This window comes from Hyperolius riggenbachi, chromosome 6, assembly GCF_040937935.1.
Source record: "Hyperolius riggenbachi isolate aHypRig1 chromosome 6, aHypRig1.pri, whole genome shotgun sequence".
In the NCBI taxonomy this organism is placed as follows: domain Eukaryota; kingdom Metazoa; phylum Chordata; class Amphibia; order Anura; family Hyperoliidae; genus Hyperolius; species Hyperolius riggenbachi.
Window position 1 is genome coordinate 168,703,363 of NC_090651.1, and position 17,452 is coordinate 168,720,814.

General features: G+C 42.6%; 1 protein-coding gene across 2 annotated transcripts in view; it reads left to right on the forward strand.

Annotated features, from left to right (window-relative positions):
* The window catches only part of UCHL5 (ubiquitin C-terminal hydrolase L5), a 147,692-nt gene that overhangs the window by 108,336 nt on the left and 21,904 nt on the right, over positions 1 to 17,452 (forward strand). For both annotated transcript variants that reach the window (XM_068242671.1, XM_068242672.1), the window contains 2 exons: positions 6,796 to 6,906; positions 8,488 to 8,586. In XM_068242671.1, coding sequence (XP_068098772.1) covers positions 6,796 to 6,906; positions 8,488 to 8,586 — 210 coding nt within the window. The remainder of the gene's footprint in view (positions 1 to 6,795; positions 6,907 to 8,487; positions 8,587 to 17,452) is intronic.

Sequence of the window (17,452 nt, forward strand, 5' to 3'; positions counted from 1 at the left end):
AAAAAAATCAAATTCATTCAAGAAATCTGATTTCTTTTTGTCTCCCGTTTTTATTTGATAGAAGATCGGGAGTGTTGGATTGTTCTGATTAATTTTTATGAAAATTCAGTGGTGTAGGATAGATTGTCAATTTCTTGATCTGCAGACCGAAGCAATTTTTTGCTGAGTTTCCAATCATTTTTTTTTTTCATAATTGGGAAATGTAACGTGTGTGGTACATTGGTCAGGTTTTTTAAATGTTACAGTCAGTCAGAAACATTAATTGCAATTCTTGAATTGAAAAGATTTAAAAAATTGTATGGTGTGTTGCCACCTTTAGGCCCCTTTTACACTTAAAGCCAATGGGTACCGCTAATAAAAAAAAAAAAGTCAGATACTCACCTAAGGAGAGGGAAGGCTCGGTCCTAATGAGCCTTCCTCTCCTCTCCCGGTGCCCTCGGTGCTGCGCTGGCTCCCCCGTTCGCGTCCGCCGCCGCAGGGACTTTGGAGGTCTTCGGGAGCACTCAGGCTTCCGAAGACGGGCCGCTCCATACTACGGACGCGCGAGCGCGTCATAGAGGGCGCTCGCGCATGCGTAGTATGGAGCGGCCGCGTCCTCGGGAGCCCGAGTGCTCCCGAAGGCTTCCGAAAGCTTCCTTCGGCATGCGGAAGTGGCAGTATTTGACCAAACTGGTCGAATACTGCCACGGGGGATCCTGCGCGGCACCGGGAGAGGAGAGGGAAGGCTCATTAGGACCGAGCCTTCCCTCTCCTTAGGTGAGTATCCGACTTTTTCTTTTTTGAAACGGTAAACATTCACTTTAATCAGTTGCTCTCGGTTAAAACTGAAAGGAAAGAAAACTGATTTTCAAAGTAATGCCTATGTTTTCCTATGGCACAGTTCCCACTATATGCATTTTAATTGAAATCTTTTTCACAATGCAATGCTATGGAAAAAGTGCGTACCAACGCATACTAAAGCACTATTGCATACCAACGCAAGTGTAAAAGGGCCATAAGACGGATAGTGACATATTTCAACAGGCTCTTTATAACATGGGCAGGTACATGGCAGATAAAATTTTAGGTTGATAAATATTAAGTTATGCTCCTTGGTCGTACCAATGGTAGAGCACCATATAAAATAAATGGCATACAGCTGGGAACATCAGACTTGGATAATGACTTGGGAATACTGGTTGATAACAAGCTAAGTAATTGTATGCAGTGCCAAGCAGCAGTAGCTAAAGCAAGTAAAATTCTGGGATGCATAAAATGGGAAATAAAATCTTGAGATGCTAGTATACTACTCCCTCTGTATAAATCACTTGTGAGTCTACATCTGGAGTATGAGATACAGTTTTGGGCACCGCACTTTATCAAGGACATTGACATTCTAGAACAGGTACAAAGACGGGCAAGTAAATTAATCAAATGAATGGAAGATTTCCCTTACCAAGAATGGCTGGGCAAACTGGGTTTATTTTGCTTGGAAAAAGGGTGATTGAGAGGTGACCTGATAACATGTCTAATGTATACATCAGAGGGCAATAGAAATGCTTGGCAGATGAGCTTTTTGTCCCTAGGGTTGTACAACAGACAAGGGGACATGATCTGCGTACGAAGGGAAAAAAATTGTCATCTATTTACAATCAGGTCCTTTACAGTGAGAGTGGTTAAAATCTGGAATATCTTACCTCAGAAAAAAAGGGCATCCTCGGCTATAATGACTAGGTAATTACAATTATCCAGGTATTTATCTGACTGCTATCTGCCTTTGGAAAGATTTTTTTTCCTTTTAAGGCTAATTGGCCCAGGCCTTGTAAGATTTTTTTTCGCCTTCCCCGGATCAACTGGGATATGTTCAGATTCAAGATGGTTTTGGTTTTTTTTGTTGTTTTTTTTTCCTTCTGGTTGAACTTGATGGCAGATGATTTTTTTTTCCAAACAAACTATGTAACTATTGACAAATGTATGTATTGACAAATGTATATGTATTGTGCACACTTCAAGGACACCGAAAGCAAGAGGGACATGGAGACTTGCATATTTATTTATTTTTAAAACAATACCAGTTGCCTGGTGTTTTGCTGATTTTTCATGCATCAGTAGTGTCTGAATCACACACCTGAAACAAGCATGTAGCACCCAATCACCCTTAAAGAGAAACTTTAACCTAGGATTGAACTTCATCCCAATCAGTAGCTGATACCCCCTTTCCCAAGAAAACTTTACCTGTTCTCAAATAGATCATCAGGGACGTCTGTATGGCTGATGTTGTGATGAAGCCCCTCCCTCAGTGTGATGTCAGGGCCATGGCCCTGACAGTTTGCTGTCTCTGCCAAGCAAGCAATATCTCCCTCTTTGCATAAAACTCTGTTCACAAAATGAATTCAATTTTTTTTCCTGCAGTGATTTATTTTATTTATTTATTTTTATCCATAAAATACCGTATTTAAATATGAATTACAGCACACATGCTTTTAAAGCGGATCTGAACTCAGAACTTCATTTCTGCTCTAAAAAATACACAAAACCGCAAAATAACCTTTAAAGAAAAACATTTCTTTGTTACAGCTGATACAAATCTTGCAAATAAATATGCAGTTTGTCTACTTCCTGCTTTAATGGAAGCAAAAATATTGTTAACATCTAGTGTTTTTAAATGAGCACTCTGCTGTGGCAGTCAGCAGATATAGCTGAGGTATCAAATTACAACTTGTGATTACACATATAAGGGGGAATTAAGACAGGCTAAACTCTCTAAGTACATATAGGCCTCAATTCATAAAGCATTACCGCATGCAGTAATGCTGAAAACAGCAGACTTTCCCGAGCACCTAGCAATGTGTCAATTCATAAAGGCTGTTACCGGATGAAAAACTGAAATTGCCGAGCAGTGAGGAAAATTACCGACCTGGCTGTAGTTACCTCCAACACATGTCAGTAAATTGTCAGCAAATGTCAATTCATAAAGCCTTCAACAAGCGGTAAGCCTGCCGATAGTCACCGACACCTCTGGTGAGGTGTTAACAATGCAAAGTGCAGGGAGCCGACAGTCTGAGCAGGGAGCCGAAGTCTCTGTGAGTCATCTGTGCAGAGAGCCGTCTGTGTGAGTCATCTGTGCAGAGAGCCGTCTGTGTGAGTCATCTGTGCAGAGAGCCGTCTGTGTGAGTCATCTGTGCAGAGAGCCGTCTGTGTGAGTCATCTGTGCAGAGAGCCGTCTGTGTGAGTCATCTGTGCAGAGAGCCGTCTGTGTGAGTCATCTGTGCAGAGAGCCGTCTGTGTGAGTCATCTGTGCAGAGAGCCGTCTGTGTGAGTCATCTGTGCAGAGAGCCGTCTGTGTGAGTCATCTGTGCAGAAAGCCGTCTGTGTGAGTCATCTGTGCAGAGAGCCGTCTGTGTGAGTCAACTGTGCAGAGAGCCGTCTGTGTGAGTCATCTGTGCAGAGAGCCGTCTGTGTGAGTCATCTGTGCAGAAAGCCGTCTGTGTGAGTCATCTGTGCAGAGAGCCGTCTGTGTGAGTCAACTGTGCAGAGAGCCGTCTGTGTGAGTCATCTGTGCAGAGAGCCGTCTGTGTGAGTCATCTGTGCAGAGAGCCGTCTGTGTGAGTCATCTGTGCAGAGAGCCGTCTGTGTGAGTCATCTGTGCAGAGAGCCGTCTGTGTGAGTCATCTGTGCAGAGAGCCGTCTGTGTGAGTCATCTGTGCAGAGAGCCGTCTGTGTGAGTCATCTGTGCAGAGAGCCGTCTGTGTGAGTCATCTGTGCAGAGAGCCGTCTGTGTGAGTCATCTGTGCAGAGAGCCGTCTGTGTGAGTCATCTGTGCAGAGAGCCGTCTGTGTGAGTCATCTGTGCAGAGAGCCGTCTGTGTGAGTCATCTGTGCAGAGAGCCGTCTGTGTGAGTCATCTGTGCAGAGAGCCGTCTGTGTGAGTCATCTGTGCAGAGAGCCGTCTGTGTGAGTCATCTGTGCAGAGAGCCGTCTGTGTGAGTCATCTGTGCAGAGAGCCGTCTGTGTGAGTCATCTGTGCAGAGAGCCGTCTGTGTGAGTCATCTGTGCAGAGAGCCGTCTGTGTGAGTCATCTGTGCAGAGAGCCGTCTGTGTGAGTCATCTGTGCAGAGAGCCGTCTGTGTGAGTCATCTGTGCAGAGAGCCGTCTGTGTGAGTCATCTGTGCAGAGAGCCGTCTGTGTGAGTCATCTGTGCAGAGAGCCGTCTGTGTGAGTCATCTGTGCAGAGAGCCGTCTGTGTGAGTCATCTGTGCAGAGAGCCGTCTGTGTGAGTCATCTGTGCAGAGAGCCGTCTGTGTGAGTCATCTGTGCAGAGAGCCGTCTGTGTGAGTCATCTGTGCAGAGAGCCGTCTGTGTGAGTCATCTGTGCAGAGAGCCGTCTGTGTGAGTCATCTGTGCAGAGAGCCGTCTGTGTGAGTCATCTGTGCAGAGAGCCGTCTGTGTGAGTCATCTGTGCAGAGAGCCGTCTGTGTGAGTCATCTGTGCAGAGAGCCGTCTGTGTGAGTCATCTGTGCAGAGAGCCGTCTGTGTGAGTCATCTGTGCAGAGAGCCGTCTGTGTGAGTCATCTGTGCAGAGAGCCGTCTGTGTGAGTCATCTGTGCAGAGAGCCGTCTGTGTGAGTCATCCGTGCAGAGAGCCGTCTGTGTGAGTCGCCCGTGCAGGGCAAAAGAGAGATATCGCCACACTGCTCTACCGCTGAATGGGCTGCGGTAATTTACCAACCTTCAAAGGCAGCTGGGAAAATCTTTATGAATTAGCACACAGACCTGGAAAATACAGAATGCGGTATTTTCCCTCCCAGATTTTTTTTTTTTTAATCGCATTGCTTTTATGAATCGAGGCCATAGAGTGCATTTCTCGGTTTTCCTTCTGTCCTGTGCAAGAGTTCAAGTCCGCTGTAGCTTCCAGATGCCGCGCAGCCAATTGGGGGAGCGCTGCTATTCAATCACGGCCGCCTGGCTTTCTGACTGGAGCCGCTGGTCTCGGAGGCCGGACAGAGGCTCCGTCATTGGGCCAATCACGAGCAGGGATTCACTTGCAGCGATCCCCCAATTGGCTGTACGGTGTCTGGAGATTCCAGCGAGCGAGGCGCTGAATGGCTGCACGGAGGTCCCGGGTCTCTACACCCTGGACACAGCGGTATTTGCAAAGTAATTTATTAGGAGGACTGATGGTACAGGGGGCTGCACGGGGTCAGGAGGCTCCAGCGAGCAAGCTACTGAATGGCTGCATGGAGGTCCCGAGTCTCTACACAGGGGGACACTGGACACGGGGGGCAGATTTGACAGAGGGGACACAGGGGCAGTGAGACACAGGAGGACCTGGGATACTTGCCTGAGGGGAGACTTGAGGACACCAGAGACACAGGCCAGCAAAAGAGGACAGAGGAGGCACTTATGGCGGACACCTTCGGATTATAAAATGCACTGACTTTTTTCCCACCTTTTCTTTCCAGCTTCTACGTATATTTTTTTATGCTAGCCACCTCATGGTCTTCAACGTTTTAAACATTGATTGACAGAGTGCCAATGACCCAAAACAAACTTGATCAGTCGCATATATTTTCTGACAAACTTGAAGTGTCATAGTTCATATTGCTTGTATACTGGCTTGAGGAATTTTGCATGATGTTGACAGAATTTGCAAATATGGATCAATAAATTGCTGGGGGTTTTTTTTATATAGTTTGGTGTGGTGATAACCTTGGTACAACCTTTATGAAGGAATTCCAAGATAAACTCTACAAGTAGCTAGGATGTAGACTAGAGGCAGGGATTCTGAAAAGTGTGAGGTTGAAGCCCTTCTCTGACTAGCAGAATCCCTACACCCATTAACCAGTATCACCTACTAACTAATCGTCTGACTCCTAAATGGAACCTGAAGTGAGAGAAATATGGGGATGACCTATTTTAATTTTGAGCCATGCACATTGGCTGGCTGTGCTGCTGATCCTCTGTCACTAATACTCTTATGTTAAATATTGGTAATCGTATCTGGGAAGAAAGTGGCCACCCCTCTAATAATTTAGTACAAAAACAAACAAAATACACGTTGAGGGTTTCTCGAGCTAAGTAATCTTATTCATAAAACATAACTTTTAATAGTAATGCCAATAAAAAGTCATACAAATAATATAATGGTCATATATCAATATATAATAAAATGGTCATAATATCAATAGCCTGACGCACGTTTCGTGACCTATTACCAGGTCGCTTCTTCAGAGGCAATTTTTTTTTCTTTTCTGAGTTCATGGTTTGTGAATACAGAACAGTTTATAAAAGCATAAGAGAAACCATATACAGTCACATCCAGGTATGTATTGCTCGTTTTTATTGTCTTGTCATCCCAATACACAGCCAATTAGAATTGCATCCAATAGTCAATCGTTGGAAAACAGCATGATGTCAAAGACTGAGGCCCAGAGATTGCACGTCAGCTGGAGTGTAATCCCTCAGATGCAGCCAGGGAAGGGGGTACAGCAGTATCATGCTGTATACCTGCTAAGCACTAGTGATTCAGGGAGGACTAGCTATAGACCCTGAACAAGAATGGAGATCAGAGGTTTCTGACAAAAATCTAACAGGATTAGCTGCATGCTAGTTTCCGGTGTGAGATTCAGACACTACGACCTCCAATGAGGTCAATAGGTGCCTTGCAACTGGTATTGTTTAAAAGCAAATCTATTTCCCCCACACTGGCATAAGGTAAGTCAGCTAATCTTGGATGTAAATGGACAAAGTGAGTGACAGCCATAGCATGTCTACAACAACCCCCCTTGCATTATGTATTCATTTTTTTTATTTGACAGGTTCAGCCATTGGAAATGGATCACTGCAGTTTGATAAGCTCTCTCAAGTCTGACATTGCTAAGTTTGAACTACTTCTTGAAGAAGAAAACCAAAAGAGCAAACGATATAAGGTTAATGTTCTATTTTATCTTAAATAACTTGGAAGGGGATTGTAGTTATTACAGGGGCTAATATTTAGTTAATAAATATATTTTTCATTTAGTTTTGTTGAGCTTGTAAATTATGTACTGCAATCCTTTAGTGGGTTCCTGTGAATAAAACTGTTGCCAAGGCTGCACAGTAGTAGATCTCCTTTCTATATTTAATGGCACTCTTTTTAGTCCACAAATTTAAATGTATATCTGATTTCAAGATATGTTTTCTGGATTGCGCTCCTAGAGAAGCTGTTCCCTCCTTTCCCTCTGGGACACCTGTCGGCAGGCAAGGGGAATGCCTGTGTGAATTTGTCTTAGCAGGAAGGGGAGGGGGATAGCTAAGGTGTCCATACACCTCTTGATCTGCCACCAGATTGATCATCAGATAGATCCCTCTCTGATCAGAGAGGAATCTATTGCCTGCCTGCAAAGTGCAGATGGATTTCTAACAGTTTTCAGCATGAAATCTATTGGAAATTGTCCTAGCACTGCCTGCCTAAATATGGTGGGAATACCTGTTGAAATCCCTTAAAATGTATACCTTGGCAAATAAGCTTCAGAGGAACAAACATTATTGGCCCTCCCAAAAGAAATGCTATGGGAAAGTCACATCATTGCTGAAAATGGATTGCATTTTCCATGCACACTCATACATTATTGGGGAGAACAGATCCCCATTTGTTACTGTAGGCTAATGCTGTTCAGTAAGGAGGCGCATGGTGCTTTTCTATTAAAAACAGAATAGCTGCATTTACTGTAATATTGCCTTAACAAGTGAAGGTGTGCCCTAAAATTCAAGTCCACCATAAGCAGGCATTTTTTTTATTTGATTCTTACCGGTACATTGGCAGTGGGTAGCCTCTGGATATGCTTCTCATATCTTACAACCCACCATTCCAGCAAAGGGTCATCCTAAACTTAGCCGACTGGAGCAGTTCCCAACTGGGCATGTACAAGTTAAGTCCGCGTATGCACAGTAGAACAAAGCCACTCTTTTTTTCCCCATCTGTGCACAGGTGACTTAGTTCTGCTGGGCATGCACAGACCTAACCCCACACACACCCTTCCATGTACCTAAACTTGGCACCATAACCTGCCACCAAATCTTGAACCACTCCCCCCTCCCGTTATGCACCCAACACCCGTCTTATGTCCTACGTACCACTAACTTGTCCACCTGTCATGCACCTTTCTAAACTCCTTCAAACTCTTACACCACCCCTGCTATTTTCTCCAACCCTTATTTGTACTACCCCCATTTCTCTCACTCGTCCTATCCATTCCATCATCTGAATTTTGCAGTGCAAGTTTGCTAGTTGTTCAAATGTTACATGTCTACTGTACCAGCAGTTTGGAATTGGAAGTGAACATAAACCCTCATATGTTAGAATAAAAAAAAAACTTAGTATAACATTTTTCATTTTGTAATTCTAGTTGGCAGAACTGTTATGTCAGAAGTGGAAAGGGGAACCTATAAAATGTCTAAATTGCAGAATTTGTCTTTTATATTTAAGATTGTAAAACAAATGTCATACTGCTTCCATTTACTGTCTGCAGATTGAAAATATAAGGCGGAAACACAACTACCTTCCATTTATTATGGAATTGTTAAAAACATTGGCAGAACACCAGCAATTAATACCACTTGTTCAAAAGGTAAGCGATAACTAGGACATTATGTGCCAATTACAAATGTATGGCTAATGGAGTGTACTGTGTCAATGTACGTTTTTGTAATCCGGTTTTAGTTTGTATAATATGTTCTATTTTTCTAAGGTAGTCCAGCAGAGTGACAGTGTTTATTGGCGGATGGAGAGACATGGTAACCATTACAGTTACCAGCACCTTGACATTATTCTCTTTTGTTGTGATCTCTAAATTAAAAGATCTCTTAAACCAAAATATTTGGTTCTCAAACGGTGTTATGCCCAGCTGGCTTAACAGTTAATTGTTTTTGCTAGCGTAATAATTTGAAGCCATACCATCCTAGCATTGCATGTGAAGCAGTGGTGGGGGAGCCGAGCTACACTTTTGGCTTGCTAACCCACATGCAAGATGGCCACCCACCTTCCTTTGGGCCCTCGTACATTTCCTCCTATGCTTGAGCAGGCAGGACATTGCCACACAAAAGATGGTTGGCAATTGGATATAGTAATGGGATTCCAAGTGGGGTTCTGGCCAACTACAAGATGGTAGCCAACACCAGTATTCTTATTTCAGGGCAATGCTTTTTCGGACTTGCACCAGCTCAGTGTTTTCATTGGAGCCAATGTCTCCCCTGAGGGCTCGTTTCCACTATCGCGAATCCGCATGCGTCCAACTCATGCGGATTCGCACATGTAATGCAAGTGGATGGGCCTGTTTTCAGCGGTGAAAAAACGCACAAAAGAGCCGCAGAATTCGCCTGCGAGTGGAATGCATGCGAATCGCATGCAATGTATTTAATAGGAAAATCGCATGCGTTTTTTGCAGCGAATTCGCATAGGTACCAATGTAAATTCACACAGGCAGTGACATGGTTAAAATCGCATATACCCTCACCTATGCGAATTTGCGGCAAAAACGCATGGGGAATCGCATCCGCATGCGATTTCATCAGCGGTGGAATCCTGGCGATTCTGCACCGCAATAGTGGAAACGAGACCTGAGTATTCAAGTGTTAATTCTAGTGCTTAATCTAGATGACCTGGTTATCTTTGCAGAGATTCCACCTGGGACTTTTAGCCTACAAAAAGTAAACTATTGTAAAGCCTGGGATAACTGATGACCCAGAACATTTGGTTTAATGGCCCTTATGGTGGGAATACACCATGAGTTTTTTCAGCAGATAGATGGCTCTGAATGAGTTTTTTCGTAGCAGTGAACACAAATCATCCAGCAAAACGATCGGAAAATCGAATGGAAAACGTTTGACCAGTAAATCTGCCAAAAAAAAAACTTGTGAAATCCTAGCATTAATTCCTCGTTCCTCGGTCACTTCAGATAAGGTGAATAAGATTCTCATGGCCAAAAGTTTTTAGATGTTCGTGTGTTAAAATATCTTAAAATACAATGTTGCCATGCTTATACTTTGTTTCTGAAAGATTACATAAACATTCTTGCACATTTGCTCATGTGCTTCAGATAACAATCCCATATAAGCTCCCTTTGCCATATTTGATTGCACTGTCCTGAGTTTTTAGCTAGGAGTTAATTTTTTTTCACTTTCTCTACAATTTTTTTCCAGCATTTTGCAACTAAAACATTGTCCATCAGTAAGCTCTGGTAAATTGGACTGATAGTGAGTGGCCAATTTGCTGGAGCTTACAGCAGGATAATAGGGCAGCCCGGGAGGACAAGAGGGAGCTTACGGCATGCATGGGGCTGGCCAGGTAAGTATAAATGCTTTGGTTTTAGACAAGACACAGAGCAATATATTGTCCTTTTCTCCTGGTAGACTCAAAGTGCTACAGGGATGCAACCACTTAGGATGCACTCCATGGGCAACCAGGATCATTACGGAGCCGTGCCCAAAGACTATTGGCTTAAGACAGTGTTACATGTCTCTGGTCCACTTTGAGCCACAAACCTTTTTATAGGGGACATGAAATCAGGGATGTAGAGTCAGTACAAAAATCATCCGACTCCTCAGTTTATGAAACCTCCAACTCCTCGACTCAGACTCCTTAGTCTAATTTTTACAAAGGCTATGGATTTGGATCAAAAATTATCCGACTCTGACTCTTCAGTTTATTGAAACCTCCGACTCCAGGTATCCAAAATTGCACCGAACTCTTCTTCCACAGCCCTGCAGGAAATGACATGTGACACTATGAGATAAACCAGTTTAAGTCCCAATCCTACATAGAACTGCAATGTTTTTTGTTTTTGTTTTTTTTTGTCACGCTTAGGGCTTGTTTCTATTCTACTACATGTGAATTTCTGTATTTTCATGTAGTAAGATTTGCATACTAATAAGTCTATATGGGCTCATTTCCATTGAAAATTGCTTCATTTTTTTTGGTGTGCCACACTAGTTTGCATCAGAGTTGTGCATAATGATTCTACGTGGCTGTGAAATGTAGAAATTGCATTTTTTTTTCACTAAGGAAGCAAAGGAGGATGAAGTTGTCATAGATGCTAGCCACATGAAAAAAATGTGCTTATAATTTGCACATTTTTCTTTCTTTTCTTGCAAATGTTTACATGCGAATTCTCACATGTAAAACATGTAGTGGGCCCAGCACGCTAAAGTCTGTTTTTTAGCAACACATCAAAGTTACAGCTGCTGAAAAGCGGACACAAGTGTGTTAGTGTTTTCATGCCCTAGGTCTAGAATCCAGTACTGTAATTAATACTTTTTTTCCAGTAACACTCCAGGACAGGTACACATTGAGACTTGGCTCCTCCCAGGAACAGGAAATATCCGTCAGCCTCTCTATAAATTAAACATGGACCAAGGGTCAGGCAATATTGGATATTTCCTGGTCCAGGAACCAGGTCTCTCTATGTGCTCGCTGTCCCGGAGAGCCTGGGTGGCTAGGGAATGTGTTGGCACAGAGCAGCATGCTCTCTGGATACAGAGTATCTGCTGTCCCTGGAAGTACCTGTGGGGTTGCCGTGGGGTTGCCTTAGGGTAGCTGCTTCCAGCGGGATATTGCGACCTGTTGGTCGGCCTGGATGATGGATAGGCATCGCTTCAGGAGGGGCTGCTCTGAGGACACACCAAGCGGAGGCAGCGGCACGATAGTGGCGTCCGACAGATACGCATGTCGGAGGCGGTTTGCGGAAGTCTCTTGGCCGCGACCTCGGGGAGAACTCCCGGGTCGCGTGACGCCACTACCGGTTTGCCGGGTGGAGAGGAGTGGCCGTCCGGAGTCCCAGCGTCTGGCACATCGTGGAAGGATGTCGGAGATAGAGCAGGAGCCAGGACGGGTAAGATTGCTCTGCTGGGACCCGGGCTGCGGTGGTGACTCTTGTGGGGGCGCTCTTTTCCGCATGCAGCAATTTGTTTGGTGGTATGTTGTGCTGCACAAAGGCATTGCTTTGGGAAACAGATTATGCATCATCTTGTTTAGCAATGTGCTCACACTTTTCTACTGTGTTAAAGAGTAATATGATAAGTTGTGAGGATTTAATTTAAGGACTTTTTTGTATTCTCATTTAAAGTCTGCAAATGAATTACATTTTCCATGCATTTTTTGTGGAGGAAAGCTGAAAGTGTTTATACTACTTGATTAACAGATATAAGCATATAAGCCTTAAGCAGATATAACTATTTGTTTGTGCATTGGGCTTTAAAGCTAAGTTATGTGGAACAAAATATTGTTTTGTGTTTTTTGCAGGGCACTTCGACTAATGTACCTGACCCTGCTAAACCCATTAAACAGTGTCATGTGTGTAATTCAAAAGTCAATCCTGCATTAACAAAACTGCTATGCAGAGATTGCACTTACAAAGTAATGAGGCAGGAATCTGCATCTCAAAGAGACCATACAAGTTTTGAGATGAGATTTAAAAGATACTTTAAAGATATTTAAAGCTACTACTATACCTTCAAAACCTGACACACCAGCTAATACTCAAGCTGATAAGGCGACTCTGCCTCAGGTGTCGGAAGTCGTTAAGCATAAAAAAGCTACTAGGAAGACTAATAAACCAATTAATGTTTCTGATGAAGAGGAAATTAGTGATAATGATGGTGATTCTGCAAACTCTGAGGGGCAAGAAATAGAAAATAAACCGTCAAAGTTTAAATTCCCTGTGGTGGAAACTGACATTTTATTAACGGCCATATATGAAGATTTAAATTTAAGTAAAACCGTTACTGAACCTGCTTCAATGCATGATGAATTATATGAAGGTATGGAAAATCCACAAGAGCTGTGTTTCCAGTTCATCAATCAACCTTATTACAAGTAAACGTAAGAACCCCATTAGAAAGTTATTCATGTCTAGGGGGTTTAAAAGACTGTTTCCGTTGTCTGAGAAAGATTGCAAAATGTGGGACAAGAATCCTAAACTATATGCAACTTTTTCTAAAGTCAATAAGGATGATGAATTGGCCTTTGAGGATCTTGGACACTTAAAGGACCAATCAGATAAAAAGATTGAATATGTATTTAAAATACTGTGGCCTGCTATCTGTGCTAACTTCAGGCCTTCAGCTGCTACAACCTGTGTAGCAAGAGTGATAGCACTGTGGTTGCAGCAATTGGAAGATATTAAGAAGGATACACCTAAAGATCAATTAATAAACTCCATGACAGCAATGCATAAGGCAATTGCTTATATAATTGACGCAGCTTCACAGTCAATAAGGTTAACAGCAAAAGCAGCGTGTATTTCTAATGTAGCAAGAAGAAATTTATGGATTAAAACATTGCATGGAAGTATGACATATAAAAATAGTCTGTTCCATTCCAGTAGTGGGTGATACTTTTTTCGACCCAGAATTAGAAGTTCTTGAAAAAACTGCTAATAGAAAGAAATTGTTCCCTAAAAAGAGACAATTTAAACAGGGGAAGAGGTGTTTTTTTTCGTCAAAACAGACAAACATAAAAACCAGAAAAGAAGAAAGACTTGGTCTTTCAATAGAGGTATATAAAAAAAAAAAAGTTTGTGGTCACCAAAGAGTTAACTTTGCCTCAACATCAGGAAACGTTACAGGAGATTATCACAGACATGCTAGACAGAAAAGTGGTATCAGTGGTGCCTGTGGATCAGAGAGGCGAGGGCTTCTATTCAGAAGTATTTCTGATCCAAAAGCCGTCAGGAAAATACAGAATAATATTGAATTTAGAATTTAAAACCAATCAACCCATACATAAAATACGAAAAGTTTTGTATGGAGTCGATTTACTCAATAAGAAATCTTCTGATACCAAACGGCTTTATGGCAAGCATAGATCTTCAGGATGCTTGTTGACCTATACCAATCGAGTTAAAATCTCAAGCGTTCCTAAGATTTGCAGTACAAATGGAAAAAGGGGTTCAGCACTTTCAGTTTTGCTGCCTCCCATTTGACATAACATCAGCTTCAAAATTACAAATGTTATGGGAGAATTGATTGCTGCAATGCACATAATACGCCTTATAATACCTTACCTGGATGATCTTCTGATAGTGGGAAAAAACATTAAGGGCCCTTTTCCACTAGAGCGATTGTGATTGCTGAATCGCAAAATCGCAAATCGCTAGTGATCTTTAAATCGCTAGGGTTGTTACTTTATCATAGAAAGCATGAGCAGTATTTTCCACTACAGTGATTCGATTTGGAAATCGCTAATCGCAAATCGCAATCGCTTGCTGGAGCGATTTTTACAATGATAATGCAATGCAAATAAAAATCGCAAATCGCAATCGCATAACAGAATTAATGAAAAATCGCAATCGCAATCACTGGCGTTTGTGATTTGTGATTGCGATTGCTAGTGGAAAAGGGCCCTTAAAGAACTAGAGGAACACAGACTGTATTACATCAACTGCAGGAGGCAAGCTGGATAGTGAGCAAAGAGAAATCGCAGCTTGTTCCAACGCAGAGTATTTTGTTTCTGGGGTTTATGATAGATTCAGTACAACAAAAGATATTTCTTCCACAGGAAAAGATACAGAAGATTGTAAACAAAGTGGGAACGTTCAATACATGTCAGTAACACTCAGACAAATCATGCAGCTTCTGGGTCTTCTGTCTTCAGTTGTGCCAGGAATTCAGTGGGCTCTGAAGCATACCAGTATTCTACAATCTTGGATGTTACCAATTGGAACAAACAGGATACACTACACAATATGGTGGCAGTGGATCCCCAAGTAAAAAAGCGTTTACGATGGTGGCAAGTAATTCAAAACCAGATGCAAGTTTGTCAGGATGTGGGGCACATGTGGCCACCTTTTAGGTTCAGGGTGTCTGGAATCAGTCAATGATGGAACACTCATCGAACTTCAGGGAACTGATGGCGGCAAAAATGCCACTAATCATCACATTACATATTCTGAAAGCGTGTCATGTTCAAGTACAGTCAGACAGTGCAACTGTGGTAGCATATCTGAATCGCAAGAGATCCTCGACATAGCAGACCAAAACTTGCTATCACTAACAGCAGTGCACCTGAAGGGGTCGCTCAATGTTCTGGCAGATCAGTTAAGCAGACTCCAGATAACGAACACACAGTGGTCTCTGAATCAGAGTTTATGTGAAATAATTGTGAGAAAATGGGGCCAGCCCAACTGGACTTATTCGCAAACAAATCCAACAGGAAGTGCAAACAGTTACATTCCCTTAATATGATGGACAATCCCGTAGCAATTGATGCCCTGACTCTGATATGGAATCAGAATGTAGTATATGCCTTTCCACCATGAAATCTAGTTCCTCTAGTGCTTCAAAAGTTGATGAAATCAGACTGTTACATTATTCTCATTGCTACTAACTGGCCCAAGAGGGCATGGTATCTGCTTCTCCTATCAATGTTAATAGACCAACCATGAGAAATACCAGTGTCAGAGAACATGACAAAGGTACAAGACCAGGCTATAGTAAACCTAGAAAAGTGAAAACTTACAGCGTAGTTTCTGAAAGGGCAGTGCTTGAAGTCAAGGGATTGTCCTCAAGAGTAGTTAATACTCTCTTGAAAAGTAGAAAAGACAATACTCGTCTAATATACCAAAAGTATTGGGAAACTTTTATTTTGTGGTTAGAAAACTCTAATTTTCAGTCAACAGAAATGGCTACAATTTTAGAATTTCTGCAGGAGGGCGTAGGAAAAGGGTTGGCCTTAAGTACAATTAAGGTCCAAATTTCTGCCCTATCAGTTTTTTTGTGTGGATAAAAAGTTAGCTTTAGACCCTTTTTATAATCAGATTTGTGAAATCAAGAGAAAAAAACAGACCAGTTATGGTTAAACAATTCCCGAAATGGAATTTAGCTTTAGTGTCGCAAGCATTGACATCTGAGTTTAATGAAGATTCATTAAAAATGTGTACTCTTAAAACAGTATTTTTGGTAGCGATCACTTCAGCTAGGCGCATTTAGTGAACTCCAAGCTCTCTCATACACAGAACCATATTGTTCCTTCTTTAATGATCAAGTAGTTCTCCCGACAAGCCCAGAATTCCTACCAAAGGTTGGTGACATATTCCACAGAACACAGGTGATTGTATTGCCATCTTCCTGTATTAATCCAAAATCAGAAAAAGAAAACCTCATAACTTACCTGGAGAAAATTAGAGTTCAGAAAATCAGAATCACTGTTCATGAATGATGCAGGAAAATCCAAAGGATTAAAAACCTCTACAAAAACAATTGCCAAATGGATCAAAGATTGAATTCTGGAGGCATACAAATTATGGGTAAGGATCCTCCAGGGAACTTAAAGGCCCATTACACCATGGCAGCCGCAACTACGTGGGCTTACAGGGCAGGTGCTTTACCGCTGAACATCTGCAAGGCTGCGACCTGGAAGAGTTTGGGAACCTTCAGGAAGCACTATCGATTGGACCGGATAACGGAGACCGATCAAGGCTTTGGAAGAACTGTCTTAAAGGCAGTTAGCCGACCCTAAGGTTTGTGATTGATTTCTTGCTGATCATCTCAATGTGTACCTGTCCTGGAGTGTTACTGGAAAAACCAGGAGTTAGCTTACCTGTTAACGACATTTTAAGTAACACTCCAGGACAGGTGGGGGTACCCACCCCCATATATATCATATATTGCATGATATACATGTTATATTATATGTATTTTAATGTAATATAGTAGGGTTATGTTAATGTATATTGTTCCTGTTCCTTGATATACTGCCTGACCCTTGGTCCATGTTTAATTTATAGAGAGGCTGACAGATATTTCCTGTTCCTGGGAGGAGCCAAGTCTCAATGTGTACCTGTCCTGGAGTGTTACTTAAAATGTCGTTAACAGGTAAGCTAACTCCTGGTTTCTACAGTTGGACACTCATTGATGACTAAATACAGGCCATAAAACTTCCATTGGGGAAAAGCACTTCTAATTGCCAGGACAGATAAAAATAGATCAGTAGTTCAAGAATTTGTCTTCATGAGAGATGTGAAACATTGAAAAATGGCCATCGGGTGAGTGGCCTGGCTCTGATGGCAGACAGCAGCATCTCTGCACTGCTCCTTTCTTGTGTGCAGAAACTTAAGCCATCCAGCCGCTGTCATCAGTAAAAATCCCTTGCTTGGGTTATATATCACACAGCCGGCACACTCCTGCACCCACTGACTGTGGGCAAAATACATTTTCCCTGCCCTACGCAGCCCTCATCACCCTCCTGCACCCGATTGGCACAGCATCCAAGGTGCCTTGCTGCCCTCCAGCATATGTCCAGGACTTTTCCCTTGAGCCTGCAGACCCACTGTCAGAGTACCAAGCTGGACCCGCACTTCCAGTCGGCCGTGACTACTTATTGACTTCTCTCGGTGGACTAGGCCTCAACTTTTAAAAGTTTCACAAACGTGCTTAAATCTTCTCAGAAGGCTTGGCCTGCAAGGGCAGCAGGCCTGTGAAACCAGAGACTGATTTCAAGCC